General features: G+C 32.2%; 2 protein-coding genes across 4 annotated transcripts; both read left to right on the top strand.

The window, feature by feature from the left end:
• The first annotated feature begins 1,443 nt into the window (after positions 1–1,443).
• LOC144853951 (basigin-like) lies at positions 1,444–10,849 on the top strand. 2 transcript variants are annotated; one of them, XM_078711824.1, is made up of 7 exons: positions 1,444–1,584; positions 2,187–2,486; positions 3,032–3,181; positions 6,640–6,915; positions 7,358–7,666; positions 7,871–8,006; positions 9,157–10,849. In XM_078711824.1, the coding sequence occupies exons 1-7, from the start codon at positions 1,506–1,508 to the stop codon at positions 9,212–9,214; spliced, it is 1,308 nt and encodes a 435-aa protein (XP_078567950.1). In that variant the 5' UTR covers positions 1,444–1,505; the 3' UTR covers positions 9,215–10,849. The 2 variants fall into 2 exon arrangements, with proteins under 2 accessions (XP_078567950.1, XP_078567951.1); XM_078711825.1 differs by lacking the exon at positions 3,032–3,181.
• Positions 10,850–13,087: 2,238 nt separating this feature from the next.
• On the top strand, positions 13,088–26,317 carry LOC144853953 (muscle, skeletal receptor tyrosine-protein kinase-like). 2 transcript variants are annotated; one of them, XM_078711829.1, is made up of 7 exons: positions 13,088–13,235; positions 16,061–16,369; positions 16,652–16,927; positions 17,595–17,882; positions 18,235–18,258; positions 20,704–20,836; positions 21,122–26,317. In XM_078711829.1, the coding sequence occupies exons 1-7, from the start codon at positions 13,181–13,183 to the stop codon at positions 21,177–21,179; spliced, it is 1,143 nt and encodes a 380-aa protein (XP_078567955.1). In that variant the 5' UTR covers positions 13,088–13,180; the 3' UTR covers positions 21,180–26,317. The 2 variants fall into 2 exon arrangements, with proteins under 2 accessions (XP_078567955.1, XP_078567956.1); XM_078711830.1 differs by lacking the exon at positions 18,235–18,258.
• The last annotated feature ends 593 nt before the right edge of the window (positions 26,318–26,910 follow it).

Genomic DNA, 26,910 nt, shown 5'->3' with positions numbered 1-26,910 from the left:
TTGGTATAGGCCTCATTAAATAGTTATCTGTCCATTCTTATCTGACATGAATAATTGGTTTGTTGGTAGTAGTTGTTGCGCTGTCTTTCGACAAACAATATGTTAATGATAATTTTTAGTAGGCTTAATATAACCGGGATGAGTCACTTACTAGCCCTTGGGCTTTTACAAGGAAATTATAGCCTACTCGACCACAAACAACTAGTATAGAAGGACATTTATTGCAATGTTACCACCAAGATATGCCACTTCCTTCATTTTTAATTTAGTCTATTGTAAAAATGCATGTTGAAATAAACGGGGGTGTGGAGTGTGAGAAGTAGAACTTAGGATGCGAATTGTCCCTCTTCTGTCGTCGCAGAGCTTGACATTTTTGTAAATTAATGTTTTACAGTTTTGGTGATTTTCTGCTGCTTCCAAAAAACAAAAAAGTATTAGTACTCTCAGTCCTAGCTTGTTTCAAACCTCTCCAGATTTTTAGTCTACAGCTCACTATGTCGGTCGGTCAGTCGGTCGGTAAACACTAACTAAAATTTGAGCACGCGACTGCAGCCATGTATATGGCCTTGTTTTTAAAAGATATTGTCCCCCTAAAAAATACATTAAAATAAAACAATTGTTTATGTTGAATATGCTATTTTAATGTCACTCAATAGTTATATTTTTCTTTCTATTATTCTAATGTTCATTGTAAAAGTTCTCACCGCCGGTACATCAAAGTTCACAGTTTTTCAGTCAAGTTACATACCCTTTGCAAACTACAGAAAAATAGCGTCGTATAACCAGTTGGTAGGTTATTAAATCTACGTCCTAAAGGGGATTCCCCACTCTTATATTAACAACGAACTATGCGTAAAAAGCGTCCATTGCCCCGTCGTCGATTCCCAATTGTGTGTACGTCAACATAGGAAAAACTGTAAATGTAAAATGTAATCAGTGTTGTAGATTCTACAAAACTGAGAACATTTCACATATAGCCAGATCAGTGTATAATTGATAACAAGTTTCAGTATCTGAAACAATTTCGCGACCCATCAATTTTGTTTTCTCGACTCAAACATTGGGTCGCGACCCATAGGTTGCGGAACGGCGATTTAAAGCAAAAAATACCTAAATTGTCTGTCAGATTGGTTAAAATTAACCGTTTCTTTTGTCTTTTAAATAATTATTTTTTTTAATTGTTTTCAACAGAAGTGAATAACTTTATTAAAACTGCAAAATGGCATATTCAAAGTCTGATTTTATTAATCTTATTTTTTAGGGAGGAGGGGGCGACAACATCTTAAATGGAAAAAAAATTCTTTTACTTTGAAATAGATATTTGAGAGGATTAGATTACTTCGTGTAAAGTGTATTCCTTAAAATTGAAGTTCGCCCTCTATTAGTTTTGATACTCAATAACAGAGCATTTAGTTAGTCTCCCAACTGCTTGCTTAGTTGTTGACGTTGGGTAAAACATAAAATTGCTCAATACCAGCTCCCTTGTTTTTACCGTTTCCTTCACAATGTCTTCCTTTAAAACAAATAGTGGCTTTTGGATCACAATAATTAGTATATGTGTAACTGTTAGTCAAAGTCAAATTGGTGAGTTTTAAGGGTGTTTTTTTGTACTTTTTAACTTAAGTTTTTATAGGGCTACTGTAGTCGGTAATCCCTGTAGTCTACTGCTGCTGCGGATAGAGCATAAACAAATTGGAAGCTAGGCCTAGAGGCCTAGTCTAGTACATAGGCAAATTCTGAAAAACACTACCAGGCCACTTGTATGTAATTTTTTTGTCTTCATAGACTAGTAAGGTAAACTACTAGCAGTAGTAAACACTAAAAATGATAAAAATGTTTGCGGTATCTATAATCTAGGCCTCGATCCTATCTATTTTAATGATATTAAATTGATTGCGTAATTTTACGTATCTCCTCCGAAACCGCTGAATGGTACATGCTCTCATTTGGTACACTGATGTTTCTTGATGGGTCGCACACGATAGGCTATCTTTCCTGAATTATAAGGATAAACACAAAAAAAGGCAAATAATAATTTAACAGTAAATTGACATCGCAAGTTGTACACATATACAATTTTTTTCTTTTTTTTAAAACTTACAACGTCTTGAAGAAAAAGGTCAAGTAGAACAATTAAACAAATTGAATGCAAGCACATCTGATAATGAATTTATTTTTGTTTGCAGTTTGTGTTATTGAACCATTAAAATTAGAGCTGGACACAGGATCAAGTGGCATGCTAACGTGTTCATGTCAAGGCACCACGGCAACGGATGAAATGTGGTGGTGTCAAGACAACCAGGAATGCGACAAACAAGCAGCTATCGAAGCTGACCCAGCAAACTTTCTAACGAGTAGTGCTTTCAACAATGGACTTCTAGTCGGCGTTCTCACTGTGTTGGATGCTCAGTCACGGCACAGTGGATTATATTATTGTAAAACAAAAGACGGTGGCAGTTTTGATGCTTCAATCCAGGTATCAGATGGTAAGTTGATGTAATAATGGACTAATAATTATTTCTACAGTACATGTAATGGATAACTGCAATTTATTTTCCCATGCCTTGATAATAAATACTGTATAAATATACTGTATATAATATCATAAATAATTAACTCCAAGCCATTTCATTTTTTATATTTCACACCATAGAAGTGCCACAGGCTTTGACTTAAAAATCGTTAATATACAACAATTGTTTTTAAACAATATTATTATACTGTACCTCTCCTTTTTGAAACACTACTAAAACGGCAATGACAAGTTTGACAACCACTACCAACCTCTATTCAGGAGACAACATCCCCCCACCCCATCTCTATTAACTAAAGTACAGTACTAAAATGTGCCAGTACTCAGGCTGTTTCTGGAATACATGCGACAATAGACATCTTGAAGCAGAGATCTGGCAATACATCAAAACAGATTATTTTTGTTTTTTTATTTGATTTTGTAAATTTAAAAAATGATTCATTTAGTCACATCATCATCATCAATATACTGTAATCTAGGACATTACATCCAATTTAGGTGGAGTATATAAACCAGTTAATGAAACGGAAGGAGGTGGTGAAGAAGTTATTAAAGAAGTTGTTGTTATGAGCAGCAAAAACCCAGAAATCATAGCCTCAGAAAAAACGCCAGTAACAACAGATGCAAAATCTGGTGGCTTACATCAAGGTATAATTTGTACTAATTTCCGTGCATTTATTAATTCATTATTATTCGGTGGTAGTGTACAGTAACTAACAACACTTTTGCACACATGCAAATTCTTTTTGTTTTGATTGTATGTAACTCTATTCCAAACCAGTTTTGATTTTTGTGAAAGTTTGCTAATGTTATGATTTGTTAATTTTTAAATTATATTATATACAGAATTATATATTATTTAAAATGTTCGGGTGGCTTCCATGCATGCGGCTTTTGGCCTTAATGGAAGTCTCCCTGGTCCTTTTGTATATTTTTTGCTTTGTATTTTTTTTCTTTTGGATCAAATAAACTGAGTTGTGACTTGTGTGTGTGTGACTTTACTTTACTGTTAGTGTCACCCTTCTTACAATGGAAACAATCGCATGTGATTACTAATTATGTAAAATTATTTTACAATACTTTTACAAAATGTGTTTGATATTTTGTCGCATGGTATTGTGCAAATTTGCAGTAAACATTTTAGATTGTTCTTTATTGTATGAAGGTGGTTTGTATTAACATTTTAAACTGGTTTTAATTTTGTTATTGGTTGTTACTGGGATTTCTTGCAAATAGCACAGAGCACTGGTGTCTATCCCTATTTAATTCACTCTTTGCAGATCTTTATTAGGACCTGTTTCTGCTGCCAATACGATATTTATAAATTTATACCATATTTTGGGTACCTTTTTTTTTGCTGCCAATAAAAAATACCGTATATTTTATAGAAAATTAGACCCTAACCCCTAACCCTTTTCTGTAAACTTTTTACACATGGATGGATAATCTAAAGTCAACGAAAGTAAGGAACAACATCACAACATTTGCAAATAATCTGTTGGGAAAACAAATACATGTATTTCGGGAAAATTAAAAAGGAACAAATAGAAAGCAGAGGCTACAACATCGCAAAAGATACGGTAACAATGGAGGAATAACTTGTCCCCAATTTGAGGAATCGAAAGGCAGGTTGGGTAAAAAAGATGAATTTTAACACGACCACTCAAGATTACAGGGTACTACAAAAAATGGTATAAAATATACCGTATTTTATACCATATTTTTATACCATATTTTGAGGATATGCAGCAGAAACAGGCCCTTACTGTAGTTGTGTTATTGTGTAAGGAATTTGTTTTATGTTCTAAATAATATATATAACAATTAGACTTTTTGTGTGTGGGTTAAGTGTAGCATTAACAATAAACTAATAGTAATCCTGATACAATACAGTGTCCTTGTCACAGGTGGATATTATAGTAATAACTAGCGATCTTTATTTAAAGTACTATAGTAATTGTGCTTAAGATTGCTGGTCATTTTTGTACAGTAAATTCTAACTACTGTATGCTCTCTTCTATATAGTACTGTTATTTTTTTCCTTGGGGGTTAAGATTATTATATAAAAAATGTATTTGTCGAAATAGTTGCCATGGCAATATATTTTTTTGATTTACTGTATAGTATACAGTAATGTGCTTGTTTTCCAAACCATAATATAGCATGATTTGTTATTCTCAGATCTTTCCTTTATCCTTACTGATAACAAAAGAGTTCCTGTGGTGTAATTAAATTTAATTTCCTGTATAATTTAAAACAATGTAGAATAAATATACTGGATTTTGTCAACTACCTTTGTTATTGCCAAAACAACACTAGTGGATTCAGTGCATTTAGTAAAATGTAAATGTAAAAAAACAATTGAATGTTTTGATGACAAAAAACTCTATTTTAGTGTAAATGAAAATGTGTGTAGTACAGAGTACTATCATGAAGTAAAGGTACTATGGATATAGAATGTATCTATCTGTCTGTATCACATTCTATTTCTACTCTTCTCATAGTATAGCCAACAATTCAAATTCTATTTATTTTGTTATACATTATTTAATACATAAAATAATTGTTACGTAAAATATAGTTATATAACTATTAAAAGGTGTGTACTGTTAGTCATTTAAGTCAGTTCAAAGACTAAATTTAACCCATCCCTATAAATATGATATAAAACAAAATAATCATAGTGTGTTATTAAACTGGTTAATACAGTATGTAGTTATGCTTTTGATGAGGTGGGTAATCCTTAACCAGATGTTACATAGATAACTATTTATACCAATCTATTCAGTATTATATTATATTCAGTCATGCTAGCCATATGCTATTCTAGCTTAGTGTTCAATTGATGATTGATATCATGGAGCTCCATGGTTGAAAGTTACTGTATCTCATAGCAAGTATCGATGCCAGTGAAATATGTTACACTTTTCTGGGATTTTATTGTTTTTGGGTTGTTGTGTTGTTGGGTTTAAACAGGAAGGTATGAACAATTTAGCAGATTTGATTAAACTATGTCTTTTTGACTGAGGCTAAAATTCTCTAGACTGAGTTGGGTGGATATTCTTTCAGGCATCCACATTTTGTTTGGATGGGTGTTAAAAATAGTCAGGTCTGGGTAAGTCTCATCTCATCCAATATAGAAATAAAAAACTTTCTCATGTTCATTATACTGTACATCAGTAATACAACCTTAGGGACTTTAGTAAACCACATTGAATTGCAGTTAAAACATGTGTTCTCTGCAGGTACTCTGTTTAAAGTATGGCTACTCACGGTATTCATTTTTTAGCTGGTACCGTAGGCCTTATGCATCTGTAGTATTCTTACATTTTAAATAAAATAAGCATAGATTGTTATTACTTTCCTTTTCTAAATTTAAAAAAAATGTTTTTAAGGTCTAATAACAAGTATAAATAAATGTTGAAATGTCATTGTACGTCATTCATTGCATTTTGATTGCCCTTTGAACTTTTTTCTATTGTCAGTTCAAAATGGGGCAAAGATTATGAATGCTAAACTATTAATTGCATTTTATAGTCATGTGCATGCCAAGTGGTCTGTAAATCCTAATTGTTAAAGATGTATTGTCTCCCTGAAAATATAATTCTTAACACAATTTTTGTTGAATATGCCATTTTAATGTAACATAATAGTTATCCACTTTGACCAAAAATTGGATCGAAAAAAAATGTATTTAACTGAAAAAAAAAAACTGTAATTTAAAGCAAAAAATTGTCAAATTGGCTGCCAGCAAGTGGGTTTTTGGTTGAATTTAACCATTTATTTTGTCAATTTATAAGTGAAAACATTATTTTTTAATTATTTTTTTTCTATGGAAGTGATTAACTTTATTAAAACTACAAAAATAACATATTCAAAATCTGATTTAATTAATCTTCATTTTTCATGTTTTTGGAGGACAATACATCTTTAAGCCTTTTATGAGCAAAAGCCCTTTGTATTTCCTAGAACTATTGTAAATTTAAGGCAGGCTTCGAAATTGTTTAAAAGAATTTTTTTTTAAATACTGAAAAGCTCACTCTCTCGCAGGAGAAGATAGGTAAAACAGTTAATATTTATTGTCTCTTTTTGTTTTCTTTTTTTAGCCCCCTATATTCAAATGACACCGAGTGAAAATCAGGTAATCACAACTAATGAGGACATTGAAGTAGAATGCAGTGTAATAAATGCTGAAGCAACAGACATCACCTGGTACAAGGAAAAAGAACAACTACACACGGGAGGAAGCTATGAAATATATGGTAACACACTTACAGTTAAATCACCTGGAAGTGACCAAGCAGGCACATACTCATGTCAAGCTATTGTTCAAAATAAAAACGAATCAGCGTTGCAATTGGAACGTTTTATTACACTCGGAGGTAAAGTCTTGTTCATTACTGAATTAAGCTTTCGGCTTTAGATAGTGAATAACCTTAAAGTCTTCATAAAAATAGTTATTGCTCTTCAATCAGTGCATGTACAGTACCCACCACCCATAGTACCTCAATATGATAGACAGTATGTTGTCTCCTGTAATGTTTCGCCTCATTCAATATAACAGTCTTTCAACTGTTTTCCCTACTCAAAATTAATTTTCAGTAAAGTTAATGAAGATGCAAGATTTGATGATGATTTGGTTATGTTTGATAATGCCATTTTTCGATAAGCATACCTGTAAAAAACAAACCACTTTAATATACAAGTGATCTGTCTGATTAGGTTACCTGTTGAATAAAGAATGTTGTAGTAGTACAATAATTCAATTCAATTAATAATATTAGTAGTATAGTATTATTAAATATAGATTATATTCCATTTCAGAACCAATTACTATAAAAGCCACGGAATCCGTGAAATACACAGAAGGTGAAATTGCTAGAGTGGTGTGTATAGCAACATCCAGCCCTCTACCAACTGTTTCATGGTTTTTAGATGGTTTAAACATCACAAATGTCATTGCGCAGGGCAACACTAGCCACTACCAGGAAGTGGGGCGTGAGGATGGACCACATGGTTGGAAGTCTACTCTCAGAGTTTTAGATCTGTCATTTGCTGACGCTGGTCTCTACAACTGCTCAGCATTTAACGGTGTCGTTCATGAGTACAGGACTATTGACCTCAAAGTTCAAGGTCAGTAGAAACTTATTGTTATTAATTTTGAAAAAAAAAACTTTATTGTGCTAAAGCGTGGCAACTGAAGCCAAAATACATATCAAGTAAGATCTATGTATCTTTCTTAAGTTGTTAGACTGATTAATTTTTGCAGTATTGTTTGCATTGTGTCTATAACAAGAGAAGATTATTTGTGAAATAATAATATAAATTTTCTTTCAGATCGTATGGCTGCTGTATGGCCTTTCCTAGGCATTGTTGGTGAATGTACATTTTTAATTATTGTGATTCTTATTCATGAAAAATGCACTGAGGAAAATTATGAAGAAGATGAATACAATGAAGAAACAATTAAAATGTAAGGCTCTGTCTACACTATCAAACTTGATGTGACAAAAAAATGTGATGTGGCCATATATGGACATGATGATGTCATATTACTACCATATTTGGACACACTTTTTTGTCAAACTAGTTTGATAGTGTAGACGGAGATTAAGAACATGACTTTGCAATTAATTTTAACAAATTAGGTTTGAAATATTGAATCACAAACTTTTTTAAAAGTTATTTTATATGTAGTCAGTGTTGTTTATTATGTGTTTGTTAAATGAATAGTTGCACAATTTTTTAAGAATAGAACATTTAGTACTTCCATTAAAACAACTAACAATTAACAACTACTGTATTATATTTTTATACCTGGGCCTGTTTAAAAGAACACTATACATAATAACTTATATTAATTTATACTAAGCTAATGTCTATATTATATTATGCCATGATTACATGCATGCATATGTATGTATCATGTAACAGTTGTTGGCCTATGTGGGTTCATTTAACCTTTCTGCTTCTGTTTCGAACCTCATCTGGTATTTGGTTGTCCTGACAATGGTATTCCCTAACTTTCTCTCTCGCGCGTCCCATGTTATAATTTATGGTCTACTCGTCTATTTTATTTATTTATTTTTTTATTTATTTATTTATTTGTTAATGTAACTAGTTTTAGTGGGCCTCCTATCACAAGCCCTTTGGGGTTTCTTGGAGGTCCCTTTCATCGTTTAAAACATGTTTTACTCCTCACTTGTTTTTGTTTATGAGATGAATAAAGAGATTTATGTTATGTTATGTATGTAACACTATTTGTTCTGTTACACTGAATATGCAAGTTCACATTGAATGTTGATTATGCTTTCACTAAGCCAGTAATTGTACAGTATGTGAACATAAAATGATAACGTGATAAGCTTAATCACAAACATAATTAATGTAAAGTTTAAACACACAACCAATCAGCATTTGATTTACTATCTCCAAGAAGGCTTTACACACAACCTTATTGGCTAAACAACTCATTAGCATAACTAGGTCATTATCTGATTTCTATGTTAATGATTTCTATTTATCATGTGAAATGATTATGATATATCCTGATAATTAAGTCACAATATTTCATATGAACTTGTTAATGAGAAATATTAATGTATTTTATATTTTTGCTTCAGAAACAAGAAACATGACCCAATAAATGATAAAAATGATGTACGAGACAGAGAAAACTGAATACACTCAAGCAACAGCAACAATAAGCTGCAGGAAATATATTTTTACAAATAGCAATAATATCAACTTCTGTTTGTGAAATTTAGAATCATATTATTACTATTGTATTATAATAACTCTTTTGATATTTCTTATAACTACCCCCTTCCCTGTTTTTCATCATTGACCTTCTCACAGAAAATGTAAAGACCGTTTTGATATATTACCCGTAATTGATAATATTAGTTATCAACAATAATAAATGTTTAAAATTGAAATAATTAAGATCATTTGCATGATTTTTAGTTACAACCTTCATTTACAAGAGCACTTTTGTGGATATGTGTGCTGTATAAAGTCTTATTATTATTATTACTACAATCAATGAGGAGCACAGATTAAAATTGTACAGTAATGTGAATAAATACACCCCCTTTGGGACATCCCTATTAAGAGGACACTTTCCTATGAAGCGAACCATTGGAAATATAACCATAACACTTATTCAAGAGAAGAGCACAGTAAGAGGGCACTGTCCAATTGTGTCCCATTGTATGTAGAACTTTTGATTCAATCCAATTTAAAATACTACAATATGGGGTGGGTGTGTAAGCTATACTGTATAACTGTAACATTGTTGATAAAGAAAAGAAATAAAAGTAGAGGAGTGGTTTATTTCACTTTTGTTTTGTACTTTTGGGGGTAAATTTAATTATTTTGAATTTTAATGATTTAATGTTACATACTTCCATCTTTTGGAATATGTTTTGTGAAATATTTTTTTGTGAGGCTTTTAACATTTGTGTTATCGGATAAGAATTCAACTCACTAACCGAGGAAATAACGTTTAGAAGACAAATTAGCATGGTAACTGTATACCTGTAAAAGATAATCCTCTCAAAATATCTTTTTAATGTTGTACTTATTTCAACTTCTGTCTTATTCAAATCCTTTTTTTCATGTTCAAAAAGTTACATTTACAGTTTTAGGGTTATGAAATTAAAGCTGAATTTAAATACTGACGTCAGTGGGTATGTAATGTTGTATTGTTAATTAACGATGCAATATGAATAATGTATATATAAATATAGGATGAAAAAAATAACTAATAATATGTAAACTACGATGTTCACCATTTTCATGTCATACATTATTTTAAATGCAATGTTATACAGTAAACTCATTCTTAAACCAGACACCTTTGCAGTTTTTTCAGAATGCATTATACTGTATAGTATACAAATAATGAATATTTATGAGTGCAATGGTTCAAATAATTGCATGAGGTGAAAGATGAAATGACAAGAAAGTATTCAGATGTGTTATAGTAAAAGTACAAAATAACTTAGGACTTTTGATTTAGTGTCCAGTTTTCAGGTTGTCTGGTTTTCAGAGAGTTGAACAATGATTTGTTTTTATCTTTTATTGATATATTTTTAGATATAAACTTGTGGTATTTTTATAATAGTTTGATTAATATAGCAAAATAAGTTGATAATGAAGTTTGTGTATAATTAATAATTTGTTATATTTGTGGGTTAACATTTTCTGATGTACGTAAAATCTGTAATAAAAAAATAATAATTTGTTAATAGGTTCATTTAGATCAGATAAAAAAATTAATAAACTTACATTTCATGTGATTGAAACGTTAAATGTAAATGTGTTTGTCATTTTCATCCAGTTCTGATATACTTTTAAACTACATTAGGCCTATTTTAGTACAGATGTTTTTTCAAATTCTGATGTAAATGTGGGCCTACTGGATACCAAAGATTTCTCAATCTTTTATAAGCATTATAACCCCCAATATATAATTTTTTTTTGTTTTGTATAAAAAATAACTTTATAATTGTAGACATTGTCGGGCAAACAAACACATTGTGATGCCGCCAGTTACACTCTTATACATTTACATGGAGTATAAATTTGTTAAAAATATGTCAGAGTCAAGCATCGATCGATAACACTTTCATCACCGGTGAAACTTTTATCAATGCAATTTTCAACTTAATTGGCAAACGCGCATAAACGGCGTTAGTTACATAGTATTTGATACAATTTAAATAAATGAGCAAAATATTTGGTCGTGCACAACCATAGAGATAAAATAAAGCTTTTCGCGCCGCAGCTTTAGCCAGCTATTTTACCAGAGGATTACTCATTCAGAAGCTATTTCAAGCGGAAGCTAATAGTTCTAGAGGCTGACAGTTTTGGAATTTTGTAAACTGGTCGGGTCATGCTCAAATTACAAACCCAAAGGCACGTATGGGAGAAGAGAGTCTATGAAAATATTTGCTGATAATACAGTACTGTAAAATCTTTTAAAATAAGTAATGACTTTGTTCTTGCTGTCAACCTAGCCGGTATTATAATAATTCACTGTCAAATCAGTCAAATACATTTTTTTGGCTGTCAATCTATAGACCGATATTTACAATGACTCCCATGTGACTGTCAATCTAGGCTGATATTATAATAATTCGCCATCAGATAATCATTGAATTATAATCAAAACAGTCCATAGTAAAGTTTTTGTTTGTAATTGGATACAATTTGTTCACACTTGAATGTTCCTGTATAGCACCTCACTGGCCATTTATCACTTGTTGACATCAAGGCTTGATGAAATGACCCCCAGACTTGACCTTAGCAATTGGTTAAAATCCACCTTGGTGGTATTATTTGCTTTGAGTTCAGCATTCCGCAACCGCGACCCATGATCCTATTTTTTGGGAATTTTCGCGACCCAACATTGCGTATTTGATCTTACAGAAATAAGAATCTTAAAAATATTTCAAACTTGGTATGTTCAATATCGATTACCCCATCAGTAGTGCGAAAGAAAAAATATTCAAGCCACATCAGTGATTTTAATAACTTACATTTATAAATACTTATGAAAGAACATACAATTCAAACACAAATTTAGCGATTAAAAAAACATATGTTAAAAATATGAACGATATAGTAACATATTGAACGTATAATAGTAACCTATTGAACGTATGCTACCAAATTTCAAATGTGTAGGACAATTATTTTATGACGGTAACAATTTAAGTGTAAACAAGAAATATTTCTTACAATAAAGGCCAAGTCTGGGGGTCACTTCATCACGCCTAGATACTTCAAGTGTGAAGTATTCTATTACAAACAAAAACGTCAATGAACTGTTTTGATAATAATTCAATGATTATCTGACAGCGAATTACAGTAATATCATGGGACTCATAAATACCAGAAAGCTTTGGGATTTGTCGTTCAACCGTTAGATTCTTTTCCCATACGTTTTTTGGGTCCAGCAGCTGGTACCTATAAATTATAGTCGAGAATCCTTTTTCGCAAAAATGTCAGTGTCTAGTACTATAACTGCTGCTTGCTTTATATCTGAATGATTTATCTCTTGTGACGTAGCGGACTAGAGCAGCAGCGTGAAAATGTATTGGAATATTGTATGTTCATAAATATACATTTAAAACGAACGCAAATTACTAAAATCATTTTTTTTTTTGCATTACGGATAAATTAACCGATTTGAACATATATACCAAGTTTGAAATATTGTTTAATTCGAGAAACATTAGTATAGTTATTTCGCTGTGCTCCATTGGTGGCAGATTGGGTCCACTTGAGCACAGTGTATTAACATACGAATATAAAAATTCAGTGATTTGTTTCTATTTTATATTACTGTGCTCCCCTTTGCTAAATTTGATCCACTGGACCAGTTACCGTAGTACTATTTCTATTTCGGAAGTTAATAAGGTCAAAAATGGTGCTCCGTAGAGAAGTAGTAGAGAAAATGCTCCATCGTCACAGCACAGCAGAAAAATGAACAGAGCCCTCTACATCACGGATAAACGTGAGAGTTTCCGTCATATCAAGGCAATGTTCATTTTTGTAGGCGTTGGGGAGAAGTAGTAAGAGTAGTGGCCTAACCTAGCTGGTAACAATTTTAGTGAAAAAAAGAACAAAATAAAGACCATGAAACTCATATTTCTCATATTACTTACCTCCATCACAGAGGTAGTATCTCAAGGTAAGTATTAATGTTTTTTTGTCTTATTTAACCTGTCATTTGACATTTTGTTCGTATATTAAAAGGCATATAGCCTAGCTAGGCCTAGCTACTATTGACAGACGATTGGGGCCATACATGGACGATCGGTGCCGCCAGACTTTTTTTTAAAGACGATCGGGTACAAACGCGTGCGGACGTTCGGGCCCAACTTGTGTGGACGTTCGGGCCCAATATAATTGGACGATCGGGCCCATTATAAAAATAACGGGAAGACGATTGGGTCGACGAAAACGAATTGGATTTATAATTGTTCACCATAACATATTATTATATAGGCCTATTATGATTACCCTAAGGGCCATTATTTTTTTTTTATACCAAACAATAAAATTAAAAAACAAATATTCATTTAGGCCTAGGCTAAAAAATGGATTTCATTTTCTCCCTTTGCCAAACAATTGCAATAGTAGATACTAGGCATATAGGATTACGATCGAAGCGGCCACTAGTTCAATAACGGGAATCTGTATAAAACGCCGCATGCGCTTAATTAATTGATTGTCATTGGGTTGTAATGTATAAAGATTCGATAGTATGTAAATGAGATATAAAGATTCGGCAATACCGTATGTAAATTATTAATGCAATACTGTATAAAGATTCAATGGTATGTAAATGAGATATAAAGATTCAACAATACACCGTAAGAAACGTTGGTTGAGTTCAACGTTATTTTTTCCCTTCACTACCAATATATTAAAAGGAGAGATATAAAGATTCAATAGTAGTACATAAATGAGATATAAATGTTCAATAGTACGTAGATTATGATGCAAACATAAATTATTAATGATTCGATAGTCTGATTTTCCGAGCATATTTCTTTCCATGTTGTGCTGTGCTGCTGCTATTATCTTTTCCATTTTATTTGACAGTGCCCAGGTCGCAGCTCCATATGTCATGGTTGGTAACACACATTGATTAAAGACCTTTTTTTTTTAGGCTTAACGGTATTTCCCCTCTCATGATGTTCCTCAGTTTTCCATATTGGCACCAGCCCAATCTGATTCTCCTCTTTATCTCCTGTTCTTGATTCTTTTCAGGCTAAATCTCTGCCCCAGATAGATATATTCATTAACTTCATCAATTTTATTGCCATCAACAGTCGCAGATCCATGAGGTACCATGGAATTTGCCATAACTTTTGTTTTCTTCATATTCATTTTCAATCCACAACATTTGCAAGGTCTTTAAGCATATCCTCCACTTCAATGATTTGCTCTTCTAGGACAACAATGTCATCTGAAAACCTCAGATGATTACATTTTTCTCCATTGATATCCACTCCTTTATCCTCCCACTCCAGTGAGCGAAATATGCCTTCCAAACAAGTCAAGCTGTAAACAGTTTAGGCTAAATTGTGTCGCCTTGTCGGACACCCTTCTTTATGTGGATTTTGATTCGATAGTATGTAAATATTAATAGAATATAAGATTCGATAGCATGTACTGTAAGTTAATATTAAAATACAAATAAAATATACATTGATTTATCATTGGCAGGCAAACTTAATTTATTATAGAAATATAAAGATTCGATAGTACATGATTTTTCGCTTATATTTATTGGTTTGACCATACTCCTTTAGCTGTAACTCAACTCGCCATATGCCATGGCGTTGAAAACAACAATCAAAGATTAAAGCGCACATGGCGTTCCATACAAATGACGATATTAAACTGGCGGCCGCTTCGACCATACTCCCATATATACAGTTACCACCAAATGACAAAATGTGGTGTTGTTTCTTTAGCTTACGTCACCTTTATTAATCTAATAATTTTCTATATCTTTTTTAATTGCACGTAATGGCTACGATTAATATTATAAACATTGTTTGCCGAGAACCCAATTATAAACTATCTAATGGAATGGATTTACAAACGATACACTTGGCTATCGGGCCCAATGTTAAGACTATCGGGCCCCAACTTCTAATGCACTTGTCAATTGTATGACCCACTATACGACCCCTGGGAGAGGTGCGTCATTTGTCCGGTATGCGTCATACCTTATGAAAACCATGACACACCCGTGCATCAAAAATGTGACTTACCTTTAGGTGACCATGACACATCCTTTTTGATGCACTGTTACCATGTTGTTTATGATATTTTGAGTGGTAAAGTGATGGACATTGACACACCATCGTTCATTGATTTGACATACCTTCTAGGTTTTTTGACGCACCACTGCGTCAGTAATTATTTGTAAATGACACACCTCTCCCGGGGGTCGTATTGTGGGTCATACAATTGACAAGTGCATAAGACGATCGGGCCAAACGTATAAGACGATCAGGCACATAAAAATATGGGCCGTTCGTCTCTATGATGGCCCTGATCGCCTGTTCACCGCCTAAATTATAAATAGGCTACTAGAATAGGCCCCTAGGCTAGGCCTTAGGCCAGTCCAGGTGGATAGCCTAGGTGGTAGGGGTAAGCCCTCTATGCTATCTCTAGGCCTAACACAGCATAGCCTATACTAGGCTAGGTAGGTCTAGCTAGATTGAGGCCGGATGGAGCCAACTAGGAATTTTGAGGCAATTTGCAAATTACGCAAAAACAATTTGAATTTGCATACAAAAGTTACGAGCAATCTAACAACTTGCAAAATGCAAATATTTCCTTGCACCATTTGCTAGTTTTGCTACAGTAGGACGATGTGAAGCTGCACCTGAGCAATGATTAGATTCATTATTAACATGGGGTTAAAAGGCACAAAACTTACCAGTCTGTATCTAAACTAAACATTTTATGTATGGTACTTTGTTTTATTCACAGGTGGTGACTGTTTGATTTCTGGGAACGATGCCTTTGCAGAGGGAACTAGCCCTACATTGACATGCTCTTGCTCTAATTCCGATGCTGCTGTGGAGTTGTGGTGGTGTTTTTCTGAGGCAAGCTGTAAGCAAACCGAAGGTTTAGAGGTTGGTGCAGACTATGATATTAAATCTGACTATCAATCAACTAAAAGGGAAACTATCAGTGAGTTGACTATAAAGAACATTGCAATTGAAGATGAAGGAGAATACACATGTAGGTCAACCACCGGGAATGGCTTTTCACATTCAATTGTGAGTGTTTTTGCAGGTATGATTGCTTGGTCTTTTAGTATTTTTTTGATCATCTATACATGTAAAAGTATAACATTTTATACAAATTCACATTTTACTTTCTTATCACCAACTGGCCTACCACATACGCTTAATAATATGTAGTCGATTTTATTCTAAATCTAAATAAGTAATTTGCGTATAATCAATATGATAATCAATCATAAGACTGTTACAAGTTCCTATCTTGGCAAGACAAGCACTGTTCATAAATTGTTTTGGTAGTGTATAAAAAAAAAACATGAAGGGTTTTTTTTAGATGTGAGTACATTGGATCCTGAGGGTGATGCACAGTTAGAATATGGTGAAGATATGACATTAACCTGTACAAGTGATCCATCCAACACTATTGAATGGACCAAAGATGAAAAAACTGTTTTAGATCAAGGTGACAACCCTGTTGGTGTAGACGACGATGTTGTGAATGTGAAGGGTGGCATTTTAAAGATCAAAGATGCCAATATCAATCATGCTGGTTTATATCAATGCAATGTAGCGAAGAATTCTGAAAGAAAGAGATCTGTTGAATTGTGGAGTAAGTATCACAACAAAAATTACTTTTTAATCTACTACTCTAGCAAAGCGCGTGTGGTGCATTGTGTTTTGGTCGTTCGATTACTGATCGTGAGATCGAGGTTTGAATCCAACTTTCGCTGCATTGCTTGTATCCTTAGGCAAGACACTTTACTGACGTTTGCCTCTCTCCACCCAGGTGTATAAATGGGAACCCGGTTAGATCAAAACACAACTTTGCGCTGATTACTAGCTGCATTATGGGAGTTTGTTTCCATACGTGTTTGATCCAAAAAAAGTGACTGGGGTAATAATGTTCAGCGCTTAGAGGTTTCACACCATTAGGTGCTATATAAATCCAGGATATTATTATTATTAAACCTTTGCTGGTTGTAAACAATCTAGTACTCAAATTTTGTCAAATTATTTAATTTTACAATTTAGTTTAATTTACAAAAAAATTTACAGATGGATTTTTCCATGTCATATAGTTCCCCGCTCAACTTTCTGTCTGTTTCATCACCACGTCCATATATGTGCATATCACATGTTGTCACATAAAGTTTGGTAGTGTAGACCGAGCTTTAAACTCCCTATTTATTGGCTTAAGTGAAATAATGTGATTAGGTAATACCACCACATGTGCTCATTACCATTAATTAATCATCAAATATTTATATATTTTGTAGCAAAGATTGACGTAAAAGCTGATCTGTCTGTGAAGGTAACCGAAGGTAAAGATGCAGAGATTAAATGCGTAGCGAGGTCGTATCCCCAACCAACAGTCACTTGGCGGGTTCCCGGGCAAAATCAAACAATAGAAGGTACAAAGGGAAACACAGATGACGACGATGATACATATACGTACACATCCACACTCAAGATTATGGATGTTACACAGCGTCAATATTATACCTGTATAGCCAGTCACCAATTTACTAATTCAACTGAGACAGATATTCTCTTACGTGTTAGAGGTAAGTTGGTTGAAAAGATTTATTGGATTTTAGTTTAGGGTTATTAGGGAAGTTTTGATTTGCAACAACCAAACTAAGTTATGTCAATTCATTGTGAGCATGCAGATAAGTAGTAACATGCTTCGGCGCTTCCTACCTTGCCACAGTTTCGGTAGTTTCTAGGTTCAGACAATGACTGGCGACATATCGATTGACCTGACCTAACTTGTTCCAATGTTCCAAGGCAAATTATATTTCGCTTTCCTTTCAACTGTGCATCGTTATAAGACACCTTAAATCATTTTTTAAAAATACAAATTTAGAGTAAGATTGTAATTCTTGTTTAAAATTGTTGCTATTTTGTATTGTGTAGCAAAAGAACATCCATTGCATAGAGGTAAGGAATCTATTACTGAATTCCAAAATATATCGATTAAGGCCCATTTACACTAGGACGATAACTATCGACGATAAATAGACAAATGTGCATTTTTCATACATAAAACAAAAGAAATATAAACACTTTTCATTCTAGAATTGTAGAATAACCATCTATGCTTCCTTTGATGAAAATTATATTTTCATACGTCCAATCAAATGATGTCATGATTATTAGTAAGAGAAATAATATTGTGACAATACAACGATTTTATTGTTTTTATTTATCATGACGTCATTTGATTGGAATTTTAAAAATATTATTTTTATCAAAGACAGCATAAATGATTATCCTATAGTTCTAGAACAAAACCCTTTCTAATTTCTTTTGTTTTATGTAAAAAAAATGCCTGCTTTTATATTGATCGTTGATCGTTATCGTCATAGTGTAAATGGGCTTTTACCTTGGATTGAAACATCACAAACCTCCCAACTTGGACAAATTAAATATCAGGGCGACATATATTACAAAATGTGAACATATTGGCATCCATTATACTGTAGTAAACACGGATAAGTCAGGTGTGCAAAAAGGTGGAAAATCTGTTGCCAATTCATTATTTCACTAAAACAACAAATTAATTTATTAACCATTTTACAGACCGATATCATATCAGTATGTTTTCTAATCTTTTATCTTTATCTTATGAAATTATGATTTTGTTATGCATTATGGGGATTTTTTGTTTATTAAAAAAATTGGGAGAAATTGCATTTTAGCAGGTGATGACAAGATATTAAGGAAAAAACCATGATTATCGGGAGAGTTGGGAAATCTGACATAGTATGGTTAATACATTAAGAAGGTGCAATCTAATTTCATCCAGTGAATTACTGTATATTTAATGTACATTTTAACATTATTATATTTATATTATTATTATCAATATTGTAATTATATTATACTTTCACGCAATAATGCTTAAAGATGTATTGTCCCCCAAAAACATGAAAAATAAAGATTAATAAAATCGGATTTTGAATAGGCAATTTCAGTTTTAAAAAAGTTATTTACTTCTGTAGAAAAAAAATCATCAAAAATAATTATTTCACTTATAAAAGAACAAAAGAAATGGTTAATTTCAATTAAAAACCATTGTCTTCCAGACAATTTAGGTATATTTTGCTTTAAATTACATTTTTTTTGTGGAAAATGTTTTTTTTTTTGATCAAGTTTTTGGTCATAGTGAATAACTATTATGTGATATTAAAATGGCATATTCAACAAAAAAAATGTAAAAAAACTATTTTTTAGGGGGACAATATATCTTTAAAAAATAAAAGTTATTGATGGCTGCAACAATAAAATAAAGTTCATTTTTCATATTAAACAATGTCCACAAAGTTGTTTTGGCATTTTTACCTGTGGTGATATTAATATTATACCACTTCAATTCATATTTTAGGAGGAATTTTCTTTTAAAAGGATATTTAATTAGTAAGCATAATTTAATTTTTTTGAAATATTATTTTACTGTAATACATAAATTTATTTTACATTACTTAATGTAATAATTATAAGGTTTGCATGGCAAATAAATACTGGTAAAGTAAAGCTCTGTCTACAATATCAAACTAGTGTGATGTGCCAAAATATGGTAGTGATATGACATCATGGATGATGTCCATATATGGGCACCCTAGTTTGATAGTGTAGACACAGCTTAATTAAGGGTACACTATGACAGATTCTCAATTTTATTTTATTTCTTTTTTGGAAACACATGGTATATATTGCAAACCTTACTTAATAAGTATTTATTCAATTATTAACATTTAGACTGGCGATTGACAGTAGGTTGTAAAATATAGAATAAAATGTAAAAAATATAATAAAAAATAAAAAAAAACCAATACGCTATGTTTTATGTTAATTCATTTTATATTTGGTATTTTAAGTATGCTTTTTTACAATTAAAAAGTATTTATGTTCATAATTTAAGAGACACCCTACAGTAGAGTTTCCTTAAGTTTCCCCAGGTGTATAAATGGGTACCCGGTTAGATCAAGACACAACTTTGCGCTGATTACTAGCTGCATATATGGGAGTATGTTTCCATAGGTGTTTGATCAGGAGATGACTGGGGTAATAATGTTCAGCGCATTGAGAGCTTGCTTATATGCGCTATATAAGAATGAACTATTATTATTATTATTATAGGTGTGTCTCCTGAATAGAGTTTATTGGCTGCTGCAAGATACTTTTCCCTCATACATCATGAGAAAGCGTCTCATTAATACAGATGTACAAAAAGAGAGGTTCTGCTGTTAATTGATTTCAAAGCATTTAAAAACAATTATTATAGCAACGTTTATGTGAGGGGCCTAATCATCATAAACACATATTGATGACTACACGTACATATTATTATTGTTATTATTTGATAAACTTTTTTCTTTACAGGCAAGTTGGCATGGCTTTGGCCATTCCTCATAATTCTTGGTATAAGCATAATTCTAGCTGCTATCTTTGTAACTCTACATTTTAAAGAAGGCCGTGATGGTGATGAAGAGGAAGATGAAGAAGAAAGTCCAATGTAAATACATGTTTACACACGCATTAAGTCTGTTTCACATTAGGCGAATTGAAATTATTATGTGCATACTTTTCATTTTCCCATCTGCCACTTTCTGTGATAAATGTTATCTTTTCAAAAAGAATTTGGGGTGTTATTTAGGGAAAAGTGCCTTTAGTGGCACTCTGTAATTATTTAGTTTAGTTTTTGTTGATCAGTTTTTTTGTTCGGAGATAAGAATATGATAATGTATGACTAATTAATATCTTTACTAAGTGACATTTGTAATTATTGCTTTTCTTAAAGGATATCTGGAAAACCCAAGAACATCCCTGCTGCTACCCCGGCTGACCCTGATGCATAGGCATTCGTCCCCTGATGCTAACCCACATTTATAGGTATATATACCCCTGTTGCTGACCCTGATGCATGCTGTATGCATATACAGTATACCCTGTTGCAGATATTTGATATTTCTTGTTGTGAATGCTGATACCTAGGTGCGTGTTGCATTATTTCATTTGTTAACTATCTATATAGTACTGATGATGATTTTAGATTACTATGTAGTAGGCAGTGCAATGTAGAATTAACATATTTACTCCATTTAGTTTAGGAGTGACTAAACTCTATTCAGTACATTTTTCAGGACATATATATATATATTTGTCCTTTTCTATAAATTTTGTAATAACAAAAGTAGGTTAATCTTTGTACAGTTTATACTGAAACTGTCTTTTGTTGATGCATGATGATAAATGCTTTGTGTACAGAGTAACGATATCAAACATCTGGCATATGTGCAGACAATTATATCACTAAATGTTGGTAATAGTTGTAATAAACTATGGGAACCATTATGAGTGTAGTGTCTGTACAATGGTAAATGTATTGTTTTTATTAATTTGTATTTGTGTACAGGTACTGTACCTCCATAGTTAATCTATGTAAAAATGGTGATCAAATTTCAGGTGATAAAACAGGATTTTCTAATGTATATTTTGTACACTGTTTACAACATTAAAAGAATGCATTGTTAACAGGAAATGATCTTTCTTAACATTATTTGATAGATCTATCATTTCCTTGCCTACTAAATTAAGTGTGTTTGTACCATTCTACCATGGGGTCCACTAATAAGTTTAATAAGATAATAGTAAAACAAATCATGTTTCTATATAGAGTTTTTGTTCATCTTCAGCATTCAATTGTATATTGTTTGTTGACATGGATTCTATCCTATCTACTGTAGGATCCAGCATTCACACAAAATGAAACATGAAATATTATGATTATTATGATTTTAATAGCCAGAAATATTTGCAAAGCTTTTGGGCAACACTAGCCCTTCATCAGAATTTATATAAATTATATTTCCCATGAAACCATTATATATAGAGAGGTGCCCTAAGGCCCATTTATTTATATATATTATATATTTCACAGTTCTGTGTGAAAGGGGCTTACTGCACTATATTCACTGTCAACATTAGTTAACAACTGAATGTATTAGTAGATTAGTAGCACAGTTTATCATACCATAGACACTACACCTGAATTAAGATTTTATCAATGTAGTACTGTTATGTGAAAGTTGCATTTTAAAGGTGGTTTGTACGGGCATTGCAATTTAAAGATAAATCATGCTTGCACCTCAAATTACTTATGGTTTATGTAAAAGTTATTCAATATTTTTTAATCTATTAAAAATTAACAGTCATTATATGGTCTTTAAATTTTGGAAATTTAAAATTTGCTTAAAAAAAATCATCTCTAGTAATATTGTAAACAATGTATTAGTAACGACTAATAGTACTAGTGGCAGGTGTGCCCCTAGAGCTATCCCCGGATCTGCTCCTAAAAGACATTTTTCAAATTAATTGCGACATTTCTCTAGGGCTTAAGGTTGGTTCGCACTAGAATGCAACGCAAATACATAAGTTCTAACGCATGTGAGTTTACCAATCACAATCAGTTTGGATAATCCACCTTTTGTAATTGGTGCAATTACTTGCATTGTGTTTATGTTACATCCTAGTGGGAAACAAGCATTATGAATTTCACAGTGTACTGCAGTTTTAGATATTATTAGATACTGTACCTTTAAATTTACTGTTGCTATAATGAAAAATAATAGAAGTAACTATAGCTGCTATTTGTTTAATTTAATATATCCTGCCTGTAATATAAATTATTATAAATCATGTAAAAAATTATTTATACATGAGTTATGCATTTTTTAGTATAATTGATAATACGTTTGCATGTAATTGATAATTTATTTTTCAAGTGTTTTGTAGAATGATTTTTATTTATCAATTTGTCACTGAATTCACAAAGTGTTTTTCACATTGTGCTACTATGTGAATCTCAATAAGTGGCAACTTTAAAGTAATAACTAATCTGTATACAATACTTATTATATTTATTTACGCTTACTTAATATGGTATAACAGTACCGGAACTACTTTCTTTTGCGGTTTTTATGGTAGGACTTTATGTAATATATAGTTTTAAAAGTTAGATAAATTTATAGATTCAGTGATAATTTATTTTAGAGGGGAATTTGAACCTGACAAAACATCACTACATATTGTTTACTATACTTAAAAATAGCTGGTAAAAATGTTAATATTTTTACCAACTTGAAACTATTTCCAGGCTGAGTAATTGTTAGGGGATGAGAGCCTATGTTGTTGTTAGCTGTGGTTGGTGCATGTTGTTGCTTTCACATGCTGAGTCTTATATAGTATGTATCTAGATAAAAAAGATTATTTAATTTTTAGAACACTTTTCCACTTCAAATGTACTTGTACTTATTAATAGTATTAATATAATGTATATTTGTAATTAGTCAGTTTTCATGTTAGAAATGTACTTTGGTAGTAATTTTTTGTATGTGGTTTTAACATTTTGCCTTTGGACACATATGTTGTGGTACTAAGTATTGACTGTAATCTTATATCCAGCATCTACTAGCAATTTTTGTTTTAAATGTATTACTGTATTTGGTTGGTTGATGTCTTCATTCTTTTTTTGTCTAACAGCATAATTTTATTATTGGTCCCCTCCTCATGTACAGTATACTGTAAGTGCACACATAAATACATAAAGAATATGATTATCAAAAGCAAGCTTTCTACATAACAGGCTAAAGAGTGAGCAACATGTTACGTAGTTGCTATAGTAACTGTAGTAGAACAATTTTGACATGACCCCTAGTAGTATGTTGGCACTGCTCCTGATAATTAGGTTGTGTACATCATATACAACAATACATTATAGTTTCAATCATGGTAATGGAATTAACTTTGTAGTAATCAATTGATATATATTACAGAATAAGACATTTACTATTTAAAGATGTATTGTCCCCCAAAAACATGAAAAATGAAGATTAATTAAATCAGATTTTGAATATGTTATTTTGTAGTTTTAATAAAGTTAATCACTTCCATAGAAAAAAAAACGAAAAAAAATGTTTTCACTTATAAAATGACAAAATAAATGATTAAATTTAACAAAAATTCCATTGGCTGTCAGCCAATTTGACGATCCAATTTTTGTTCAAAGTGGATAACTATTATGTTGCATTAAAATGGAATATTCAACAAACATTTTTTTAAGAATTATTTTTTCAGGGGGACAATACATCTTTAATAAGACAAAGCATATTTCAATATACACGTGGTGGGGCTTATTTATAATACATTCCGAAGTTTAATGTTTTAAAAATGTATTTCTTAGTGTCTTGATATATATATGTGTTGTAGGGAGCATTCAAATGATATTGCAACATGGGATTGGTTTTGCTATTTGTTATTGAAAATCTTAATTATAAGATGACTCAGGAAAAGTACAACACTTCAAATTTCCCATTCTAAATGTGATATGGAGCTTTCCCTTTGTGACGACATTGTCAATCTATTGTGCAACATGTTTCAACACAGTTTTAATGGTTTCCAGTCCAGATGACAACCGACGACTGGCTTGTTCCTTGTCGCAAATCAAAAGCTCCATATGGTGCGACTTGTGGACCTTGACGTTTATAACGGTTCAAATTTTGTAAAACAGTGGTTTATAAAGATCTATCAAACTAGTTTGCAAAAAAAGTGTGATATGCCCAAATATGGTAGTTATATGACATCATCGTGTCCATACAGTATATGGGTACATCATATTTTTATAAAGTCATATAAAGGTTGATGGTGTAAACAAGACTTTAGAGTTCTTGGCTTTTGTTTTAAATATCAAATATTCACAGTCACATAAATTTATTATCCATCAGTGTCGTTAGATTCCCAATCTAGATTCAATGCAAGTATGTAGTATAGGTGTAATGTAAGAAATTTGAACAATCACAAGAAAACATATCGGGTGATCCATTGCTTATGGTTGATTGTGGGGGATCAAGGTTGGACACCTTGTCAGTGCCACCATTTTAATGCCGTATGGTCAATAACCAAAATTAGTTCTAGAATTGCCATTGTAGTTAGAAAGCTCTCTATTATGATATACAGTATAACAATATTTCGAATGCTATCAACATTGTAGTACAATTCTACTGAAAGTGTTGCTGTTTTTAATTAAAAGTACTGTGGGGGTTTATGCTCTTTGCATTATGGTGTTTTGTAATAAAGTATACAATCATAGAGGTATTTGATTATCTCTATGAATTTGTGCACACTTAAAAGATAATTATTGCTTACTGACAGATCATTTTAGGATTGAGTACTATCTCTTTGAGTATTGCTCACTGACGGATCCTCCTTTTAGGATTGAGTACTATCTATTTGAGTATTGCTCACTGACGGATCCTTTTAGGATTGAGTACTATCTCTTTGAGTATTGCTCACTGACGGATCCTCCTTTTAAGATTGAGTACTATCTCTTTGAGTATTGCTCACTGACGGATCCTCCTTTTAGGATTGAGTACTATCTATTTGAGTATTGCTCACTGACGGATCCTTTTAGGATTGAGTACTATCTCTTTGAGTATTGCTCACTGACGGATCCTTTCAGGATTGGTCTCTTTGAGTATCGCTAACTGACGGATCCTCCTTTTATAATTGAGTACTATCTCCTTGAGTATTGCTCACTGACGGATCCTTTTAGGATTAAGTACTATCTCTTTGAGTATTGCTCACTGACGGATCCTTTTAGGATTGAGTACTGGCTCTTTGAGTATTGCTCATTGACACTGACGGATCATTTTAGGGAGGATTGAGTACTATCTCTTTGAATGATTCTCACTGATTGACACTTTTTAGAATTAAGTAATCTCTTTATGTAACGTTAATTCAGAGATCCTTTAGGGTAGAGTACTAATCTTAGTAGTACTCGCCGGCAGAAAAAACAGTTCTGGAATAATTTTTTTGATAACAAATCTTGTGACTTAATACTGACTTTAATTAAGTACTTGTGTATTATGTAATAGCCTTATTATTTTCACAAATTATGCATATTTAATATTTGAAGGAATAAAGCCTCTTTGAATTCACATTCACTTTGTGTTCTCTTTTGTATCATCGGTTTGAAATAATCATGCGTAAGGCAAAGCGTTATCCACGACAAGATATACCAGGGAAGATTCCTATTACATTGTAATGTCATCCGTAAAACCACATAGATATCCGTGTAGCGTCTGGTGTAGTCCAGAATAACCCCGTGATATTGAAGGGCATTGGCGGCTTTGGTGGATTCTTTTCCGAGGAGAGTATTGATAATAGCCTTTGCCAAAAAAATCATGCCAGTCACTCTCTTGTCTTTCTAATTAGAAAGTCACTGTTTGTTTTATAAAATGTAATCAATAATTGTCTTCCTTGTGGTGTAATTCAAGATTGCTGAAATTGATTGTGTGGACAGCAGTAATAAGTGTTACATAACTAGACCTTGAGCGATTATTTGCGAATGTTTAAACATTATAATGAGAAAGTTGCACTGTATTGCTAACAAAATATTTAAAAAAATCAACCTCAACAATATGGATTTTGGGTCATGAATCCGATTTACAATGGAGTCCAAGTCAATTACAGGATGGATGACATATATCATGCTTTTAAGTCTCATTCGAGGCTAGGGAGTGGAGGGAGTAG

The sequence above is a fragment of the Antedon bifida genome, chromosome 10 (genome assembly GCF_963402885.1).
Source record: "Antedon bifida chromosome 10, ecAntBifi1.1, whole genome shotgun sequence".
NCBI classification, from domain to species: Eukaryota; Metazoa; Echinodermata; class Crinoidea; order Comatulida; family Antedonidae; genus Antedon; species Antedon bifida.
This window is presented reverse-complemented; position numbering and strand designations above follow the sequence as displayed.

Bases quoted from the DNA above. Each gene is read 5' to 3' on its own strand.
- LOC144853953 (XM_078711829.1), top strand. From the start codon at position 13,181: ATGAAACTCATATTTCTCATATTACTTACCTCCATCACAGAGGTAGTA. The intron at 17,883-18,234 runs GTAAGTTGGTTG...TGTATTGTGTAG, and splicing joins TATTCTCTTACGTGTTAGAG to CAAAAGAACATCCATTGCAT. The intron at 20,837-21,121 runs GTAAATACATGT...CTTTTCTTAAAG, and splicing joins GATGAAGAAGAAAGTCCAAT to GATATCTGGAAAACCCAAGA.
- LOC144853951 (XM_078711824.1), top strand. From the start codon at position 1,506: ATGTCTTCCTTTAAAACAAATAGTGGCTTTTGGATCACAATAATTAGT. The intron at 1,585-2,186 runs GTGAGTTTTAAG...TTTTGTTTGCAG, and splicing joins TGTTAGTCAAAGTCAAATTG to TTTGTGTTATTGAACCATTA. The intron at 3,182-6,639 runs GTATAATTTGTA...TTCTTTTTTTAG, and splicing joins ATCTGGTGGCTTACATCAAG to CCCCCTATATTCAAATGACA.